General features: G+C 44.8%; 1 protein-coding gene across 1 annotated transcript; it reads left to right on the forward strand.

Moving 5' to 3' along the window:
• Nucleotides 1-3828: 3828 nt before the first annotated feature.
• On the forward strand, nt 3829-19750 carry bloc1s1 (biogenesis of lysosomal organelles complex-1, subunit 1). Its single transcript, XM_064304956.1, has 4 exons — nt 3829-4028; nt 6110-6182; nt 10858-10990; nt 18437-19750. Exons 1-4 carry the CDS (start codon nt 3968-3970, stop codon nt 18545-18547), a joined length of 378 nt encoding a protein of 125 aa, XP_064161026.1. The 5' UTR covers nt 3829-3967; the 3' UTR covers nt 18548-19750.
• Nucleotides 19751-21133: the final 1383 nt, after the last annotated feature.

Here is a 21133-nt window from a genome sequence, read left to right on the forward strand (position 1 = left end):
CGCCGTGATAAATGCGTTCACTTTTTCTGATGTTGATGACCAAGTGCAAGGAATAATCATTTCTGAAAATATTTTTCCCTTAAACAGTCACAATAGATGGCATGGACTTTTGCATCTATGCCAGACATTATGATATTGGTTGTCAACATGCACTGTGGCATTGTGTCTTTGAATATATAAGTATTCCAGCATTATGAGATTTGTATATCATTTTATTATGTCTGAATCCTGAACTTCCTACACATGAGAAATGCCTCTGGTTCACATTGGTAAAATGCTCAGGAACAAGGGCTAGGTTACATTCTTTTTCTGCATTGAATTGCATTAACCAACATGCAAACACAGCTTATGAAAAATGAGTGATCTTTTTGTACATTATGCAGTCCAAATCATGTTCTGCTTCACGTCTGAGTCAGTACAATGCTGTAAGATTACATTAAAGCCTGCACTCCCAATACTCAAGTACTGTGACCAGTATGCAGGTAGTCTTACTCATAAATGTCCTTTTTATAATTATATAATTATGTCCTATAAATATAATTATATTTATATATACTTAAATATATAATTGTTTATTCCTTGAGCATTCAATTGAGCATTAAGAAGAACAGCCCTTTTCTTTGACAAAACTTCACACTTCATCCTCGTATTCTTAACAGTAATACATCAGTATTGGGTAGAGGACTAATTGTAAAGTACATAATCAGAATTTGTGTACAGATAGACATTTACGGTCCAGGGGAGGGACTAGGAATTGAATGATTCGGTTTTACTCTGGGGTGCTGTTTGCAGTTTGAAAAGGCGAATACAAAGGCTCGGCAAACGTAACATATTGTATGTTCTTTACTAAATTCACTTCTCTTCTTCAGCAATTTATGCTATGGGCTTAACAGGCCTTTCAGGACAGCCCCACTTACACGGTCTGTGGTGCAACTACAACTCCCAGGACACATCTGGTTTTCAAAGGTGGAAAGTCCAGGGGTCTTAAGTCCTGCCTTGTGTTCATTCCACCCATGAATTCAGACAGCAGATTTCACTAATTGGGTCTACCCCCTGGCTGAAGAATTGTGGTAATTAGCAAATAAAGGTGATAGGAAAATTCCTCTAAAGGATTTTGTTCCATTCTGAAGCTGGACTGTCCACCTCTGCTGGTTTTACATTAGCCCCTGGGTTACCATTACCAGTGCTAACGGATGATAATGCTCAAATCCTATTCATGGAATTTTTTTGAAATATACATGTACTGGCTGCTGTGTAGTATCTCCCTGCTACGTACAGGAAAAGAGTGCATTCAGAGAAGCAGGATGCCACTGGGTCCGGCGTCACTGGGCCATTTGGGGGTAGTGCTTCATCTGCAGAGGACAGAACAAACAGAAAAACCAATGAACCACTTGTCAGGACTCGTGGGGGGTACGGACCCAAAAGCAGAGGGAAAAAAAAAAACACGAACTCAAAGGATAGAACAGGAAAGGTAAGGGCACAAAGACAAAAAAAAACTCAACATCTTAAGACATAAACACAGAACAGAACACAGCAGAGGTACGCAGGTGGAACACAGGCAAACACATAAAAACACCAGAGATGCATACAGGTCAGGAACAAGCACAGTCGGAAGCAAACACAGGTAGGAACAACCAAGGAACCAGCACGAGTTAAGGACAAGACTTAAATAGACAGGGGTACAAGACACAGTAACTCAAAACATCAACCAGAAAGAGGATACAAGACAGGTGGGAACAATGATAGAATAACGAGACAATAATACAATTAACAGGGGGGAGCAGGACACAAAACAGAAGTGCCGCCATCTGGCGGCCCAACAAGGGAAACACAGACAGGAAAACACAGAACCATGACACCACTGCAGCAACACGGTCAGCCTGTCAGGAGCTGCAATCTTTATGATTTCATGACAGACTAAGGTCCTGACTCTCAACAGTGGGTAAAGATTCCATAGAACATGCTGGGTTGTCCTGTGAACTAGCCAAGTTCTCAATCTTGCTCTCTAATGTGAAAATATAATTATGACTCAGTTATACTGGCTAATAAAACTTTCTCCACCCGCTGTCGTGTGGCAAGTTCTTTGTCGTGAAACTTTCATGTACTGCTGTATATTAGACTTGGCAGGAGGTGGTTCCCTTCTAAAGGAATCATTAGCCATATTGCGCTTTAAAGAAAATGAAAGCATTCGTTACTCTTATTGTATTTTATTTTACATTAGTTTTATTTAACCAGGAAAACCTCACTGAGATCAAAATCTCTTTTGCAAGGGGGACCTGACATAAAACACAAAGTCACTGGGCTTGGGTAAGTGCAAATAAATCTGACAACTATTCGTTATACCGTCATAATACTGTCACTGAAATTTCCTACATAAATTCACCGAAACACACTCACTCGCTTCCGTATGCAAAATTAACTTGGGTGGAATGGTGCAGCATTAGTAATATTACTTGTTGTATAATAATAAAAACAACAATAGATATAATTAATTAATGTGGTCCAAGCAGCATGCGGCAATTACAAATTTTAAGCTGTTTGGATGAATGGTAAAAAAAGTTTCAGTTTCCTTCCCAAAATATTGATAGGATATTCACTAGCTTTGAGATCAACATACAAACAAGTTTCATGATGAGCAACCATTGCTTAGCCAGTCAAATGTTCACCAACAACTGATTGGCTGATGGCAGCCTTTTTTCAGATTTGACTTTATCATTGTACATTCAATGGCAGACTGACACAAAGACACAGCATGCAAAGATTCATCTTTACTGCTCAAATAATTGAGGAATCAAAGGCTAAGCACTAGCAAAATTAGCATGCTGCCCCTGAGTCAAGCATTGTGCAGGTATACCAAGTATCATTATGATCGGACAAAGCACTCAGAAGTTAAAGCTGTTTTAGTAAAAATGGCTGCACCCACAACTATTTATTTGCAGAGGGCAGTGATATTGTTTTGAAAGTTCAACATTTTTTCAATAATTATGCAATTTCAGACTCCACAAATCCTTCCAAGCCTAATTTGGTGACACTCAGCTCAATGGCCTAGGACAAGTTGGCAAAAGTTTTATTTATTTTTTTTTTAAATCTAAATGGTGGGGGAAAAAATGGTTGCTGATGTTTTTTTGAGGCAAAGTTTTGCATTGATGAAGGCTTTTACAGAGATGTCCCTTACAAAATTCAAGCCTCATTGGCCAACGCATTTCATAGCGCCCCCTATAGGCAAGCATGCACCAAAACTTGCATGCTTCATTGGAATCATGACTGTAGGATTACAATGGCTTTCATGAGTTACGCTTCTTTAAATAAAAATGGCCACACCCATGACAATTGATTGCCATGTGGTGGCCATATTGTTTTGAAAAGTCAACATTTGTTTGATAATTATAGAGGTTCAGCATCCACAGATTCTTGATTCTACACCACACAGTTCAGGAGTTATGGGCCAAAACGTAAATTGCCTCGTTACAGCGTCACTATCTGGCCACCAGGCGTCATTGCGATAACCTGAGTAGAAGGGAGACATGGGAACATACCAGCCAAGTTTCAAAGCTCAACAATTTACGGTATTGGCAGTCCATTTCGTTTTAGTGAATAATAATAATAATAATAATAATAATAATCATAATAATCATAATAATAATAATAATTTTTAAAATGAATTAATAATAAAAACCTGAACAAAAACAATAGGGTTATAGCTTAGCTATAATAATAATAATAATAATAATGATGATGATGATCATCATCATCATCATCATCACGTAAGCTACAGCTCGCCAGCAATCTATGAAAGTAAACTATGTCATCACTGACATTAATACCGCGTGGGAACAGTCACATGACAGGTCGAACTTCCCGCATGCAGTGACTGCTAAGCAGCTGCTGACTGCCTCTTCAGGAATGAGCTAGCTGGCTATACTTTTAGCAATTAGTCGTCAGATGAACGGGGACATAAACCTTAAGAATGCTTTCCCGTTTGCTTAAGGAACACCAAGCGAAGCAAAACGAAAGGAAAGAACTCCAAGGTATAAAACGTCGCTTATTGTTGATTTTTATTTTATTCTCCGGGCGTGGGGCCTAGTTTCTGCAGAGACTCGGTGCTATCCTACTTGGTTGTTCCGACGAGCGACGGCAGAATGCGGGGTCGCACCGCAGCGATTCCCTGGCTCTGTCGTAAGTGGGCGAGGAGTGTAGTATTCACCCCGCCCTGGGAAGTTATGATTGGTCTTATGTCTTCAGATGTAATCTTTGATTGGTGTACTGAAGGTGTCAATCTGGTGTAATATTTGTTGTTAGCGGAAGTAAGGTAGTTTTTCATTTGGCATTATTTCTTATGTTGTGAAAATGCTGTAAACTTTGTTCGCCAGCCGGCCGACCATTTCTAAAATAATAAAACTGACGTTAATTTAACAGTTAATGTAATTTTCTTCATTCCCATTTGCACAAGATTAAAATACAGTATAGTTAGTAGCTTTTAGTGCTTGCGCTCAATGGCTGACGTTAACTAGCTATATTTAACTAACTATGATGAAGTTCCTCTGAAGCTGTGTAGTGAACGAAAACCAGTTCATTTATTTCAGTGGTATTCATGTTCGTTCTTGGAGACACGCTGTGCAGACAGCCAATGCTATGATCAATTAAAGTAGCTGAAAGCGTGTTTAAGCTGAAACTGATCGTGGTTGTGCACTTAATGCCCAGTGCTATTAAATATGTCACCCAGCAATGGGAGCTGAGATCCCCAAAGTTACACGCAACAGAGAGAGGGCTCCTTCTGCGTGCACGCGATCACCTGGCCAGTCTTCAGGCCGCCATCTCCCGCGTATGTGCAGTTTCTGCCCCCACGTGCATAAGCCGGGCTCAGTTTAGCCAGGTGCAGGTCAGGTTTTCAACCTCTCAGGGATTGACGCACAGCCCCCGTGTAGTCATTGTTATTATTAGTCATGTGACGTGGGTTTCAGAGATGTAACCTGTTTGTGTTCATTATTATTAGTAATGTGACAGTGGTTTCAATGATCTAACCTGCATATGTCCAATATTATTAGTCATGTGACAGTGGTTTCAGAGATATAACCTGCTTGTGGTCATTATTATTGGTCAAGTGACTGGGGCGTCAGAGATGTAACCTCATAGACATGGCTATACTAGACAGGAAAGCACACCCTCAGCCAACCTAAGTGATGAAGTCCTGGAAGTACAGTAAGCTTGTATTGCGCATGTCTTCATTGCTGAGGGCAAAACATTGAGCTCACCATTAAAGTGAATGGAGAGCATCAGACTTTTGAAGGCAAAATAAAACTTCCCCGATGGTATTTTGAAACTCGATTGACGACCGTTACTTTTCATATGAAAAGCAGACTGAAAAATATTAATTATGTAATAAAATATGCACATTTTAATAAATATTTTCCCATGACTTCTGGACCAAAATAACCATTGTTTCAGAAACTGCTGCACATAATGAAATTTATGGTCACAAAAAATGGAACGATGAGGTGTTCTTTGGTTGTTAAATCACCTTGGATTTCTACATTGAATTCAATGGGCAGCAAGCTCTTTTGCCCTGAACAGTTGTGAAGATGCGCAGTAGAGGTTGTTTCTCGATACTTCCTAGGTTTCACTGACTGGCCACTCCTACACTTTCCAGTTCCTATGTACGCTCTATGTGCAACCTCCCTGTGCTCATTATTTTTGATCATGTGACAGGGGTGTCAGAGCTGTAACCTGCCTGTGTTGATTATTATTGGTCATGTGACAGGGGTGTCAGAGCTGTAACCTGCCTGTGTTGATTATTATTGGTCATGTGACAGGGGTGTCAGAGCTGTAACCTGCCTGTGTTCGTTATTATTGGTCATGTGACAGGGGTGTCAGAGATGTGACCTGCATGTGCTCATTGTTATTGGTCATGTGACATGGGTGTCAGATGTAACCTGCCTGTGCTCATTGTTATTGGTCATGTGACAGGGGTGTCAGATGTAACCTGCCTGTGCTCATTGTTATTGGTCATGTGACAGGGGTGTCAGATGTAACCTGCCTGTGCTCATTGTTATTGGTCATGTGACAGGGGTGTCAGATGTAACCTGCCTGTGCTCATTATTGTTCCCCACAGAGAGACGCAGGCGGGAGGCGATAGCAGCTGCAGCATGTCTGACTGAGGCCCTGGTGGACCACCTTAACGTTGGGTAAGGCTGTGCGACTCTGCGGAGACTAGGGATGTGAACAATTTATCAGTTTGTTGATGGTCAGTCAAGAACACGCATGTTAAATGTTAAATTAAATAATACGTTTCTCATGCCTCCGCGACGGCACAGCCGTGGCCGGAGGAGTTATGTTTTCGGGTTGTCCGTCCGTCCGTCCGTCCACCCATCCCAATTCTCGTGAACGCAATATCTCAGGAACGCCTTGAGGGACTTTCTTCAAATTTGGCACACACGTCAATTTGGACTCAAGGATGAACTGATTAGATTTTGGTGGTCAAAGGTCAAGTTCACTGTGACCTCACAAAACACGTTTTAGGCATACATCCGCGTGACAGTATTTCTAGTTTTTGTCAGATCACCGATTGTTGCCAAGGCTACTGCACTAAATGGGTGATAGAGGGGGCTTGTTGTCATTCACTTTAACGTTACTTACCGTCAGTTGAAATGAAAAGATGGCCAGTTTGCAAAAGGGCGTCGTGCGGAAAGATTTCGAGAAGCTGTATGACGAACACTGTTCAGTGCAAAATATTCGCTGCCAAATTCGCGTACCACACGTCAACATCTACGATGTTAACCCATCTAAGAAAAACCCAACATTCAAGTCAAGGAATCACAGGAAACAAGCACCCAGCTTCATAGTAGTGCCTCACCAGTGTAAAACCAGCAGAAACCATGACAGATTTCATTTCTTCATTGCTATGGCCGATGGATTTCAGGACGTACTGGCATTTGAGGCAGAATGTACTCCTGTGAGATGCACTGTTGCTCAAAAAACCATCACAGCTCAATGTAGTGAAACAGCCGCCACTCTCTGTACCATTCCAAGTTCGACAATGCTGTGCTAGCTATCAGCGTGTAGATGGCAGTGACTACTGAATCTTACATAACTATAACCTGCCACTTCATTGAAGATCATGTGTTAATCTGTGCAGTGAGCGAAGAAGCGTACAATCATTCTGGAAAACATATAGCAATGCTTATTTTTAAAATAAAATAATCTTGTTTTAATCTTATTTTAATCTCGTCGTCTGCGTTGTTTCAAGTAGTGGCGTGATTTAATAGCAGTATCCTGCATCGGACGGTTTTTAAAAACGATTAGTCGGTTTCAGAGAGCAGCTAGTCAGCGGTCAGAAATGCGTGTCGTTCACTTCCTGGGTGAAGACGAGGCCTTCGCATTCTAAGGGGTTATTCATCCAGCCGCTTGGCGTGAGTCATGTGACACTCAACACCACCACAGAGCCTGCCTGAAGCTCCATAGCTCATCAGGCAGCCGTTTCTTGTGACCAGATGGGGCGACATGGCTCAGGAGGTAAGAGGGAAAGAGCGGTTGTCTGGTAGTCGGAGGGTTGCCGGTTTGATCCCCCGCCCTGGGCGTGTCGAAGTGTCCCTGAGCAAGACCCCTAACCCCCTAATTGCTCCCAACGAGCTGATTGGTACCTTGCATGGCAGCCTTTCACCGTTGGTGTGTCAGTGTGTGTGTGAATGGGTGAATGAGAGGCATCAATTGTAAAGTGCTTTGGATAAAAGCGCTATATAAATGCAGTCCAGTCCATCCAGAGCAAAAACAAAGAAGCTCTTTTTGGATGGACTCACTCCACATTCTGTTCCAGTGTGTTTTTAGGTGTGAGGTCCATGTGACCTGATGACTAGCTGGCTTTCCCTGGGCTGGCATCAGGGCATTCGGGAATTTGAAGTTAAAACACCTCTTGAACTCCAAAACTGCTGCCCAGGGATGTCATGCCTCCTGAGGATGTATGTATGCATGTCACCATATTATTCATTTTAAAAATTATTTTGAACTTATTTTTGGGTGGTACTGTGTGGCACATGCAGCCTGTGCTGAAGGAAATGGTGACACGGCTTCCTGTATCAACACTGCTGCTCGGGTCATTGGGAGCAAAGAGGCCGCACTGCTTATGAACTGAGAAGGAAAGATGTCCCGGCACAATATAAAAAGTGACCGTTAATCTTTTTCATACATACCGCCTCTGGAAACGTAATGTCACTTCACAAGCTGCTTTTGGAGTCACTTGAAGTGTATTTCCTTGCTTAAGACTACAAACCCCAGATTGCCCAGGTACCTGCCATTGTAAAACCATCTTGTCCTCAGAAGCTTCTGTAAGCATATAACATTATCCTTTGTTGCACACGATAGCTGTCTGGGCCAGTTGAAAGCGTTCACTAAAATCCCTTGTGAGGGTATTATTTTGAGAAGCGAGAGGATGCTTGTATTATTTTAAGGGAATGAACCAGACAGGCTGGGCCAGTTTTATAGCCCCATAAGATTTGCAAGTCACACTGGGCAGAAGCGTCTGCTAAGTGACTGTACCGCAATGTTCTGAGCCTGACAATGAGGCCAGCTGTGGAGTAATGCAGATCTGAGGTTGGGGGGGTGGGGGGGTGGGGGAGGAACTGACACCCGCCCCGCGCAGCTCTGGCGGGTTTGAGTCACTGGCCCGCGGTCCAGGGTTCGGACGCAGCCGAACGCTCTGGGCTCGATAGCCCCTTTGTGCCTCTGAATTCCTCTTTCATGCGCCTGGTCTTCAGTTACATTACCGTCAGTGCATCTTGATACTTCTGATCGATTGTCTGAGTGGATGACTCAGCGTTTTAAGTACTCTTTATAAACAGCTGGGAGGCTCTCCCACGGTCACCTCACTGACGGGAACCGTGGAAAACATTGCCCTCTTTTCTTAAACAGGTGTATACGTTCCATTTGTTTTTATTTCACCTTAAAGGGGTAACGTATATGAAGACATTCCTGGAATAGCATTTTATTTGAAAGCACTGTATATCAAGTATTTAAAAACAAGTTTTGTTAAGATTGATTCCCAAACACATTACAGTGCTTTCTAAATATCCGTCCGTCCATCCATCCGTCCAAAATCTAACCTGCTTATTTCTGATCAGGATGCAGGGGAACTGGAGCCTTATCCCAGCATGCATTGGGCAGACTTTCTAAATATCTTTTTCAAGTACATTCTAGTAGCATGTGGGACTGACCAAAGAGGGAATGAAATGAGAGCAGTCCCCATACTGTCAAAGCCTCTTGGAGTACGAGAGCTGATCTTGGATCAGTTTTCTCCTGGCAGTACCCTCCGTCCTTACCTTACCCATTATGAGCTAAAAACGGATCCTCCGTCAGGGCCTGGACTCATAAAGACTCTCAGAGCAGCATGGCTGATCTAGGATCAGTTTGCCCTCTAAATATCCTATCCTAATTCAATATGAGCTAAGAGGCAGAAATGATACTGGATCAGCACGTCTCCAGTGAAGGGCTTTATGAATTCAGGCCCTGACCTCAGATCAGTTTGGTCATTTTTCTCATAGGTTTGGAAGTCATTAAGTTAAAATATACTAAGTTTGGGATCCCAGTTGAGCCCTCCTGCTCTGTGACTCTTTATGAGGACGAGCCACGTGGGAAACGTTCAGACGCAATGGGAGAACCGGACAGGCGATTACCTGGAAAATAAACGCAGTTTAAAAAGGGCGGGAGCGGGCCGAGACGAAGCGAGCAGCTGTGTTGCGTCTCCGGGGTGTGCTCCACCGCTCCAGAGCTCATTACTCACCGCTTAAACGCGTCCGCGCCGCTGGGCACGTCGCGCCGCGCGGCAGCGCTGGCGCCCTTCCGTTAGCCGCAGGGAGCGCAGTGCCCGGCGTTTCAGGCGCTGCGGTGGACGCCCGTTACCGATAAAGAGGGTGCCTGGGTAATGCTGCTGTTACTGTGACCCGTGCGCTCACGCTCGGCTTTTCCCGCCTTCGCCCAGCTCAGCGGCCATCACGGGCCCCGCTGCGTACTTGCGCGTGACCTTCTGAGGCTTTAGATTCATCCACCCTTTGAAGAGTTGGTTTTTTTTTTTTTTGGAATGTTTTCTTTTCAAAATTCTGAGCGAGTGCTCTAGAACTCCATTGCTTTGAAGTGCCAGTAGTGATTGTGACATCAGCATTAGAATGTTCAGTTCCAAACATTCTAATCGCATATTTGTGATTTAGAATGTTCAGTTAAGAACATTCTAATCGCATATTTGTGATCTCACACCTTAAAGGGCTAATACCTGCCAGGCTTGGGTCGGATAATTACACCGCGCAGCCAGCTTCTGAGAATAGCTTCCATCCCAAAGGATTTTATTCTGGCAGGCTGAATATTCCTAGAAGTGGATTGCATTCAGGGTAATGAAATAAACAAATATGTGTTAAGGAAATTTGTTCATAAATCATAGGCGTGCTTTATTATCGTGTTATCTGTGAACAAAGCAGAATCTGATCTCTCAATTATTACTTTCAAATGACTGCTCATTATGCTTGGGGATCTAGAGTTTTCAAATTTTAATTCTAATGAGAACCAATTCAGATACATGTGTCTATGTGTCTATGTGTGTGTGTGTGTGTGTGTGTGTGTGTGTAAGAGAGAGAGAATTGGTGAGTATCTAATACGTAATTTCTAATAAGTATTTAATTGCTCTGAATATGAAATGGTCTGTCTTTGGCAGGGTGGCTCAGGCCTATGTTAACTGACACTGTCGGTTGTGTGTCTGTCCATGGCAGGGTGGCCCAGGCCTATGTTAACTGACACTGTCGGTTGTGTGTCTGTGCCTTGGCAGGGTGGCTCAGGCCTATGTTAACTGACACTGTCGGTTGTGTGTCTGTGCCTTGGCAGGGTGGCCCAAGCCTATGTGAACCAGCGCAAGCTGGACCACGAGGTGAAGACCTTGCAGGTGCAGGCCAGCCAGTTTGCCAAGCAGACGGCCCAGTGGATCAGCATGGTGGAGGGCTTCAACCAGGCACTGAAGGTAAGACCCACAGCCAGGCCAGGTCAGAACCGTCCCCTCTGACCCAAAGCAGCCCCTTCTACACCATCACAGCCTGGCCAGGTCAGAACCATTCCCTCTGACCCAAACCAGCCCCTTCTACACTATCACAGCCAGGCCAGTTCAGAACCGTCCCCTCTGACCCAAACCAGCCCCTTCTACACTATCACAGCTAGGCCAGGTCAGAACCATCCCCTCTGACCTAAACCAGCCCCTTCTACACTATCACAGCCTGGCCAGGTCAGAACCGTCCCCTCTGACCCAAAGCAGCCCCTTCTACACTATCACAGCCAGGCCAGTTCAGAACCGTCCCCTCTGACCCAAACCAGCCCCTTCTACACTATCACAGCCAGGCCAGGTCAGAACCATCCCCTCTGACCTAAACCAGCCCCTTCTACACTATCACAGCCTGGCCAGGTCAGAACCGTCCCCTCTGACCCAAAGCAGCCCCTTCTACACTATCACAGCCAGGCCAGGTCAGAACCATCCCCTCTGACCTAAACCAGCCCCTTCTACACTATCACAGCCAGGCCAGGTCAGAACCGTCCCCTCTGACCCAAAGCAGCCCCTTCTACACTATCACAGCCAGGCCAGTTCAGAACCGTCCCATCTGACCCAAACCAGCCCCTTCTACACCATCACAGCCAGGCTGGGTCAGAACCGTCCCCTCTGACCCAAACCAGACCTGCGTCCATTAACAGCAGACAGCACTAATCACCGAGGTCACAAACTACCAGCCTGGGCTCACACCCACTTGGGTCAGACACGCCAAACTCACAGGGTTCCCGTTCGTACAGAACCGCCAAACTCACAGGGTTCCCGTTCGTACAGAACCACTAAACTCACAGCGATCCCATTCATATTTCCACTGCGCTTCCTCTAATAATGCCAGCTCACCCCCCACGGTCCGGGCCCAGCCAATCAGAGAAGCCACTGGCATCAAATTCCCACTAAATAAATGGTGAGCTTCTGTTTCAGAACACAGAAAAGTTCAGCCTGACATCCCTGGCTTATTATGGAAGATAATAGAAGATTATAAAAATCTTTATTCACCGAATAAAAATGTTATTTAGAATGGTGCGTGTATCTGCGTACAGTGTAGTAAGCTTGTGTTTTTAATGCTTATTGGTACTTAAGATGGCTGCCTGAAGGAAAAGCCTGTCTGAAATGGAATCTGTTTGCTTCCGTGTCTGTCAACGGGAGTATTTTCTGAAATGGAATCTGATTGCTTTCGTGTCTGTAAACGAGAATATTTCTTGTTTTGTTTGGTTTTCCCCGAGTGCTGATTGCCATCTCGTCCTGGTCTCTGTTGCTGCAGCTGTGAAATGAGTTTGTATCTGTGGTCATCACTCTCGGAAGTAGCATGACAGTGAAATGTTTGCAGTCCAAAATGAAACTGCAAGCCTCTTTTATCGTTGTCCGATAAGATCAACCTCATGATGGTTTCCGTCACAACCGGAAATTATTTTTTTTTTTTTTTAAACAAACAAAAACACTCATCCAACTCCTTATGCGTACTCTAAAAAAAGGACATGTTTCATTTTGTCCACTTTCCATAAAGTCAAGTATTTATACTGATGACTTTTGAAAACCACCGCAGTAGCACTGAAAGATTGAATTACATTTCCATTTGATAATTAAATTATTTCACAGCAGTATTTTTTAAAGACATTGCACTATATGAAAGTGGAAATAATTTATGTATTTGCCCATAAGTCACAGTGTTTATAATATCTTGGTCATATATTTTATTTTTATTACAGTTTGAGATGGGGGGCAGTGTAGTGGCCTTATCATCAGTGATACAGGGTGGGGGTGGGGGGGAGAGAGAGGTGTGTGCACGCGTGTGTGTGAGAGAGAGAGGTGTGTGTGTGTGTGTGTGCATGCGTGAGAGAGAGAGGTGTGTGTGTGCGTGCATGCATGAGAGAGAGAGATGTGTGTGTGTGTGAGTGAGAGAGAGGTATGTGTGCGTGAGAGACGGAGAGGTGTGTATGCATGTGTGAGAGAGAGAAGTGTGTGCGTGTGAGAGAGAGAGAGAAAGAGAACAGTGAGTGCGCGTATGTGAGAGAGAGAGAAGTGTGCGTGTGTGTGAGAGAGAGAGAGAGAAGTGTGTGCGTGTGTGTGAGAGAGAGAGAAGTGTGTGCGTGTGTGTGAGAGAGAGAGAGAAGTGTGTGCGTGTGTGTGAGAGAGAGAGAAGTGTGTGCGTGTGTGTGAGAGAGAGAAGTGTGTGCGCGTATGTGAGAGAGAGAGAAGTGTGTGCGTGTGTGTGAGAGAGAGAGAAGTGTGTGTGTGTGAGAGAGAGAAGTGTGTGCGTGTGTGTGAGAGAGAGAGATGTGTGTGTGTGTGTGTGTGTGAGTGAGAGAGAGATGTGTGTGTGTGTGAGTGAGAGAGAGGTATGTGTGCGTGAGAGACGGAGAGGTGTGTATGCATGTGTGAGAGAGAGAAGTGTGTGCGCGTATGTGAGAGAGAGAGAGAGAAGTGTGTGCGTGTGTGTGAGAGAGAGAGAAGTGTGCGTGTGTGTGAGAGAGAGAGGTGTGTGCGTGTGTGTGAGAGAGAGAGAGAGAAGTGTGCGTGTGTGTGAGAGAGGAGAGAGAAGTGTGCGTGTGTGTGAGAGAGAGAGAAGTGTGTGCGTGTGTGTGAGAGAGAGAGAAGTGTGTGCGCGTGTGAGAGAGAGAGAGAGAAGTGTGTGCGTGTGTGAGAGAGAGAGAGAGAAGTGTGTGCGTGTGTGAGAGAGAGAGAGAAGTGCGTGCGTGTGTGTGAGAGAGAGAGAGAGAAGTGTGTGCGTGTGTGTGAGAGAGAGAGAAGTGTGTGCGTGTGTGTGAGAGAGAGAGAGAGAAGTGCGTGCGTGTGTGTGAGAGAGAGAGAAGTGTGTGCGTGTGTGAGAGAGAAGTGCGTGCGTGTGTGTGAGAGAGAGAGAGAGAGAGAAGTGTGTGCGTGTGTGTGAGAGAGAGAGAAGTGTGTGCGTGTGTGTGAGAGAGAGAGAGAAGTGCGTGCGTGTGTGTGAGAGAGAGAGAAGTGTGTGCGAGTATGTGAGAGAGAGAGAGAAGTGTGTGCGTGTGTGTGAGAGAGAGAGAGAGAAGTGCGTGCGTGTGTGTGAGAGAGAGAGAAGTGTGTGCGTGTGTGTGAGAGAGAGAGAGAAGTGTGTGCGTGTGTGTGAGAGAGAGAGAAGTGTGTGCGCGTATGTGAGAGAGAGAGAGAAGTGTGTGCGTGTGTGTGAGAGAGAGAGAAGTGTGTGCGCGTATGTGAGAGAGAGCGAGAGAGAGGTGTGTGTGTGTGTGCGTGAGAGAGACAGAGAGGTGTGTGTGTGCGTGAGAGAGAGGTGTGCGCGTGCGTGAGAGAGAGAGGTGTGTGTGTGTGTGTGTGAGAGAGAGAGCAGGTGTGTGTGTGTGTGTAAGTGAGAGAGAGAGCGAGAGTGCGTGCGGTGTGTGTGTGTGTGTGAGAGAGCGAGAGAGAGGTGTGTGTGTGTGAGAGAGGTGTGTGTGTGTGTGTGTGTGTGAGAGAGAGGTGGTGTGTGTGTGTGTGTGTGTGTGTGTGTGTGTGTGTGTGTGTGTGTGTGAGAGAGAGCGAGAGAGGTGTGTGTGTGTGTGAGAGAGGTGTGTGTGTGTGTGTGTGTGAGAGAGAGGTGTGTGTGTGTGTGTGTGTGTGTGAGAGAGAGGTACATGTGTGTTTCCGCTCTGATTCACCTCTTTCCCAGCAGCGCTGCTGCGTTGGGATGTGCGTATTACATGCATTGATCTGAGGCTCGTCATCAGTGCAGCCTGCAGTGCTGGTATGTGGCTGTGGATGGACAAGCACCTGCTGTGGTTACATCAAACAGCCCTCACTCAGGCTTCAGTGGAAGTGGCTTGTGCGATGTGTGTGTGTGTGTGTGAGAGAGAGGTGTGTGTGTGAGAAAGAGCGAGGTATGTGTGTGTGTACGTGTATGTGAGAGAGAGAGAGGTGTGTGTGTGTGTGAGAGAGAGAGAGAGGTGTGTGTGTGTGAGAGAGAGAGGTGTGTGTGTGTGTGTGTGTGTGAGAGTTGGATGTGTGTGAGATGGTTGTGTGAGATCGATGTGTGTGTGAGATTGTTGTGTGTATGAGATGGATGTGTGTGTGATGGTTGTGTGTGAGGTGGATGTGTGTGAGTTGCATGTGTGTGAGATAGTTGTGTGTGAGTTGGATGTGTGTGTGATGGTTGTGTGTGAGGTGGTTGTGTGTGAGTTGCATGTGTGTGAGATAGTTGTGTGTGAGTTGGATGTGTGTGTGATGGTTGTGTGTGAGTTGGATGTGTCGATGGGTGTGTGAGATGGTTGTGTGTGAGGTGGATGTGTGTGAGATGGTTGTTTGTGTGAAATGGTTGTGTGTGAGATGGATGTGTGTGAGATGGATGTGTGTGAGATGGATGTGTGTGTGAGATGGATGTGTGTGAGATGGATGTGTGTGTGAGATGGTTGTGTGTGAGTTGGATGTGTATGTGAGATGGATGTGTGTGAGATGGTTGTGTGTGAGATGGATGTGTGTAAGATGGATATGTGTGTGAGATGGTTGTGTGTGTGAGATGGTTGTGTGTGAGTTGGATGTGTATGAGATCGATGTGTGTGAGATGGATGTGTGTGAGATGGTTGTGTGTGTGAGATGGTTGTGTGTGAGATGGATGTGTGTGTAAGATGGTTGTGTGTGAGATGGATGTTTGTGTGAGAGATGGATTTGTGTGTGAGATGGTTGTGTGTGAGTTGGATGTTTGTGTGAGATGGTTGTGTGAGAGTTGGATGTGTGTGTGTGAAATGGATGTGTGTGAGATGGATGTGTGTGTGAGATGGTTGTGTTTGAGATGGATGTGTGTGAAAGATGGATGTGTGTGAGATGTGTGTGTGAGATGGATGTGTGCGTGTGTGTGAGTTGATGGGAAAGGGGATTATTACAGTCAGTAGATTGCGGCTCTGACTCAGTCAGCAGAACTCCACTCTCCTGGGTGTGAAAGAATAACGCTCAGATGTCCGTCAGGCAGACCGTATCACTTTACTGTGGGCTGTGTCATAAAGACGTGAGTCATCCTACACAAGATTGTCTCAGATGTATCACACCTTCTAAAATCTCACCCCCTGCAGTGTTTGATCATCGTACAGCTCACTGTAATGGGCCGAACAGAGTGAGAGATTTGTGTGCGCTTTCAGAATGTGCCTAAACCCTCCCACAAATATTCAGTTTCTTGTTCTGCGATGCCCCCTTGTGGGGCTGAAAGGCTATTGCAAGCCAACATGTGAGATGTGAGTACTGAGTTTGTACGATAGGGGTGTATTTCAAAGCTAATTCCTGGAGCATTGGAGTGTATGGAAGTTTTTCTGTGGTTTCCTTTCAGTCAAGAGTCAGTTTATTAGGAATGGAGCCTCGGTACCCTGTTATATAGTGCAGGCTTATTATTCCATATTTGTCACACTGAATGGTTTCAGATCTGCCATACTAGACAATGGGAACCTGAGTGAATAAAACACATTTTTAAAGTAATTGTTTTATTTATTTAATGAACAAGTTGTCAAACATGCATATCACTCATGTGAAAAGTAATTGCCCCCTTAAACTTAATAATTAGCTGCACAACCTTCAGCAGCAATAACTGCAACAAAGTGCTTCCGATAATTTCAAATCAGCCACAGTCCGCATAACCTAATTACATTTCTGCTTCAGCTCACGGACTGATGACCAGACATTCTTCTTAAGGATTTTCTGGTACAGAGCAGAATTCATGGTTCTTTCAATAATGGCGACTCATCCAGGTCCAAAGGCAGCAATGTATCCCCACACCATCACACTACCACCACCATGCTTGACTGTTAGTATGATGTTCTTACTGTGAAATGCTATATTGGCTATATGTTAGACATGACCCGTGTTGTCCAAAAAGTTCCACTTTTGGCTCATCTGTTTATAAAACATTATTCCAAATGGCTTGGAGATCATCCAGGTACTTTTCTGCTAATGTGAGATGAGCATTGACCTTTCTGTTGGTTGGAAGTGTTTTCCGCCTTGCTACTCTCCCGTGAATCCCATTTTTCCCAGTGTCTTTCGTATTGTGGAGTCATGAACTTTGACCTTAGCTGAGGCTAAGGAGGCCTGCAGTTCTTTGGATGTTCTTCTGGGATGTTTTGTGACCCCCAGGATGAGTTGTTGCTGCACCCTTGGAGAATTTTTTCCGGCCGGCCACTCCTGGGAAGATCCACACTGTTCCAACTTTTCTCCATTTGGAGATAATTGCTCTTACTGTTGTTTGGTGGAGACCCAGAGCCTTAGAAATTGATTTGTACCCATTTCCATATTCAACCCCTAGCCCCTAGTAGTTCCCCTGAAGTGCCCTCAGCATTATAACTTTCTGACATCACATAGAAGGCCACTCACAAAGATTGCGCAAAGAACTCTGGGATACCCCCTTCAGCACATTGTTGCTGGCTCGGTCATTGCTGTTGTCCAGCACTGAAATATTTCAAAATATTTCAAAATGTGTATTTTAAAGTGTTTTTTAAAAGGCTCTAAATGCTGTTTGAAAAGTATTTTGTTTCCCAGGAAAGTATTTATTTAAAGGAATGTCTTTTTTTAAATTCTATTTGGGAAAGTATTTGGTTTTCCATTAAAATAATTTAAATCAATCAAATACAAAGTATTTTGTGTGTAAATTTATTTGCAAAATACTTCAAATATGTATTTAAGTACATTTGGAAAGTACGTATTTGTATTTGACCCAGGTCTGGTGTGTAGCCTGCATAGATGCAATTGTGTTTCCTGCTGCGGCACTAGTGTTTAGGTGAGTGACTACGGGGTGCAGATATCCTGAGTTCAATTCTTATGTTAGGACTTTGCAACTGCTAGGTGTGCAGCAGTAACAGTCAAAAAGGAATGCCAGGTTAAAGTGAATGCGGTTTATTTTACAGTATGCTTATTGACGAAAATGAACAGATGCAAAAGAGTGTGTAGTAAGTTGGCTATACGCATATGCATAGGAGGTCGTATTGATGAGTCTCCTTGAACCATTGCACCTTTCCCCATATATTTTAAATGTACTACGTTATGGTAAATGTAATGTAACGGTGTGTTAAATGTACTACGTTATGGTAAATGTAATGTAATGGCATGCTGAATCTAATATGTTATGGTAAATGTATAGCATGTGAATTTGTTTGGTAATGTAAGTGTGTTAAATGTACTACGTTATGGTAAATGTAATGTAATGGCATGCTGAATTTAATGTTATGGTAAATGTAATGTAATGGTGTGTTAAATGTACTACGTTATGGTAAATGTAATGTAATGGCATGCTGAATTTAATGTTATGGTAAATGTAATGTAATGGTGTGTTAAATGTACTACGTTATGGTAAATGTAATGTAATGGCATGTTGAATTTAATATGTTATGGTAAATGTAATGTAATGGTGTGTTAAATGCTTTGTGTCCGCAGGAAATCGGGGATGTGGAGAACTGGGCCCGCAGCATTGAGATGGACATGAGGACCATTGCCACGGCGCTGGAGTACGTCCACAAAGGCCAGCTGCAGGCAGCCTCCTCCTAGACACCACCACCACCACCATGGCAACCAGCCCACCAATCAGAGGGAACTTACACAACTACATGCATTTCAGTTCCCCTCCATGGCCTGAACCATTCCCCCCCATATTACAAATTAGCAGCTGAAGTATTGCCAACCGTCATGAGTGGGTACGAGGATCTGGAGGGCTTTGCTTTAGCCGCTGGTGTGACAAGGCTCATTGGTCAATAATAAGCCTATTAGAGTGATGTAATCGTGCTTGTGCTTACCGCCCGGGGTCTTTTGTCACAGTGCGGGTTTTCTCCTGGTTTGTAATGAACAGTGAAATTCACGCGTTTCTCACGGGTGCTGATGCCAGAACTGAAGTCTTCTTGCGCTGCTCTGAGATCCAGTCCGAAGCCGAAGATGCTGTTTGCTCCCTGCGGCACGCGAGTGCAGAACGGTAATGTGTCATTCAGTCACGGGCCAGCAAGCAGAACGCCGTCCCGTGTTTTTGCTCAGACTCTCTGTTGCTGTTGCGTAATAATGTGGCATTTCCGCCCTTTCTGATAGCTGAAACCGGTGTCAGAATCCAGTTATGGAGGGCCTCGGTGTCTGCTGGTTTGCTGTGTGGTTTCAGCATCAGGTTCATTTCTCGCTGAAGTTCATTGGTCATTGAAGTTTTTGATTGGTCAACACCCTGCAGACTCTGCAGCCCTTCAGGACAGGAGTTAAATGTCCAGGCACTACAGTCCACCAGGACTGGAGTTAAACCTGCAGGCACTTCGACCTTCCAGGACTGGAGTTAAACCTGTAGACGCTGCAACCCTCCACAACTGGAGTTAAATCTGCAGACACTGTGGCCCTCCAGGACTGGAGTTTGACACCCCTCACTTACAAACTAGCACTGATTATGCTATGTCATTTATGACAAAACACACATGCAGATTGGGTACATCTGCCGTGTCATTAACATAATTTGGTAATTTTTCTCCACTAGTAAATATATTTATGATCTATGACCCTATCGCATGTTCTAATATAGAGTTGTTATGTGGCTAAATATAGCTTTTTAAGAATATTTTCAAAGTGTTTCCAATGAGTTTACATGTATGATCCCTGTTACCTTGGCAATAAATTAATGTATCTTTTGTGTGTTTTTTAATTAACCTTGCTTGGACATGATTGTTGGCTGTGAGCTTTTGACAAAGCTCATAATGGAAGTAATAAAAAAAATTTAATATAAAAGGGTTTCTGCATGTTTGGTATTTCCAAATGTAAACTGAGAATTTGTTAGGTTCTGGACAAGACATTAGGTCAGTGCTTCATGAACGCCTCTAACACAACTAGACAGCAGTTAGGACGTTCTTTACAATTCAGTCACAGTTATGTTCCATAGAGTTGGGGTTCCTTTCCAGTTCAGTCACATTTGGCTGAGTGATCCCCCCTATCCCAATTGAGAATCCCCAGGCATATTCATGAGCAGTCACTGCTGAAACCTCTCGTGTAAATTTGGGGGAGTGCGGACAAGCGTGCACACTCCAGCGAAGTGCACGCCAGTCGGCACTTCATAATTTTCTGGGCTGACCGTCGTGAGTCAGACCGAGACGCTTCATGGACAGCTCAGCGGGCAGGCGCCTAATCGACCAACGGGAGACACTGTCATCTCTGTCACACTGTGTGCAAGGAGACACTGTCATCTGCCTCCCGGAGTGACACTAAAGCACAGCTATCTGGCATAGTGTCATTCAATACCAGTCCATACTGGAACAGGGCCTTAACCGATACCAGACCAGGGGAACCATCCACACGCTGGAACAGGGCCTTAACTGATACCAGACCAGGGGAACCATCCACACGCTGGAACAGGGCCTTAACTGATACCAGACCATGGGGTCCATCCACACACTGGAACAGAGCCTTAACAGATACCAGACCATGGGGCCCATCCACACACTGGAACAGAGCCTTAACAGATACCAGACCATAGGGCCCATCCACACACTGGAACAGCTTTAAAAGATACCAGACCAAGGGAACCATCCACACACTGGAACAGGGTTTTAACCGATACCAGACCATGGGACCCATCCACACACTGGAACAGAACCTTAACAGATACCAGACCATAGGGCCCATCCACACACTGGAACAGAGCCTTAACAGATGCCAGACCATGGGACCCATCCACACACTGGAACAGAATCTTAACAGATACCAGACCATAGGGCCCATCCAAACACTGGAACAGAGCCTTAACAGATACCAGACAATGGGGTCCATCCACACACTGGAACAGTGCCTTAACAGATACCAGACCATGGGGCCCATCCACACATTGGAACAGAACCTTAACAGATACCAGACCATAGGGCCCATCCACACCCTGGAACAGAGCCTTAACAGATACCAGACCATGGGACCCATCCACACACTGGAATAGAACCTTAACAGATACCAGATCATAGGGCCCATCCACACACTGGAACAGAGCCTTAACAGATACCAGACAATGGGGTCCATCCACACACTGGAACAGTGCCTTAACAGATACCAGACCATGGGGCCCATCCACACATTGGAACAGAACCTTAACAGATACCAGACCATGGGACCCATCCACACATTGAA

Source organism: Anguilla rostrata, chromosome 13 (assembly GCF_018555375.3).
Source record: "Anguilla rostrata isolate EN2019 chromosome 13, ASM1855537v3, whole genome shotgun sequence".
Classification (NCBI taxonomy): domain Eukaryota; kingdom Metazoa; phylum Chordata; class Actinopteri; order Anguilliformes; family Anguillidae; genus Anguilla; species Anguilla rostrata.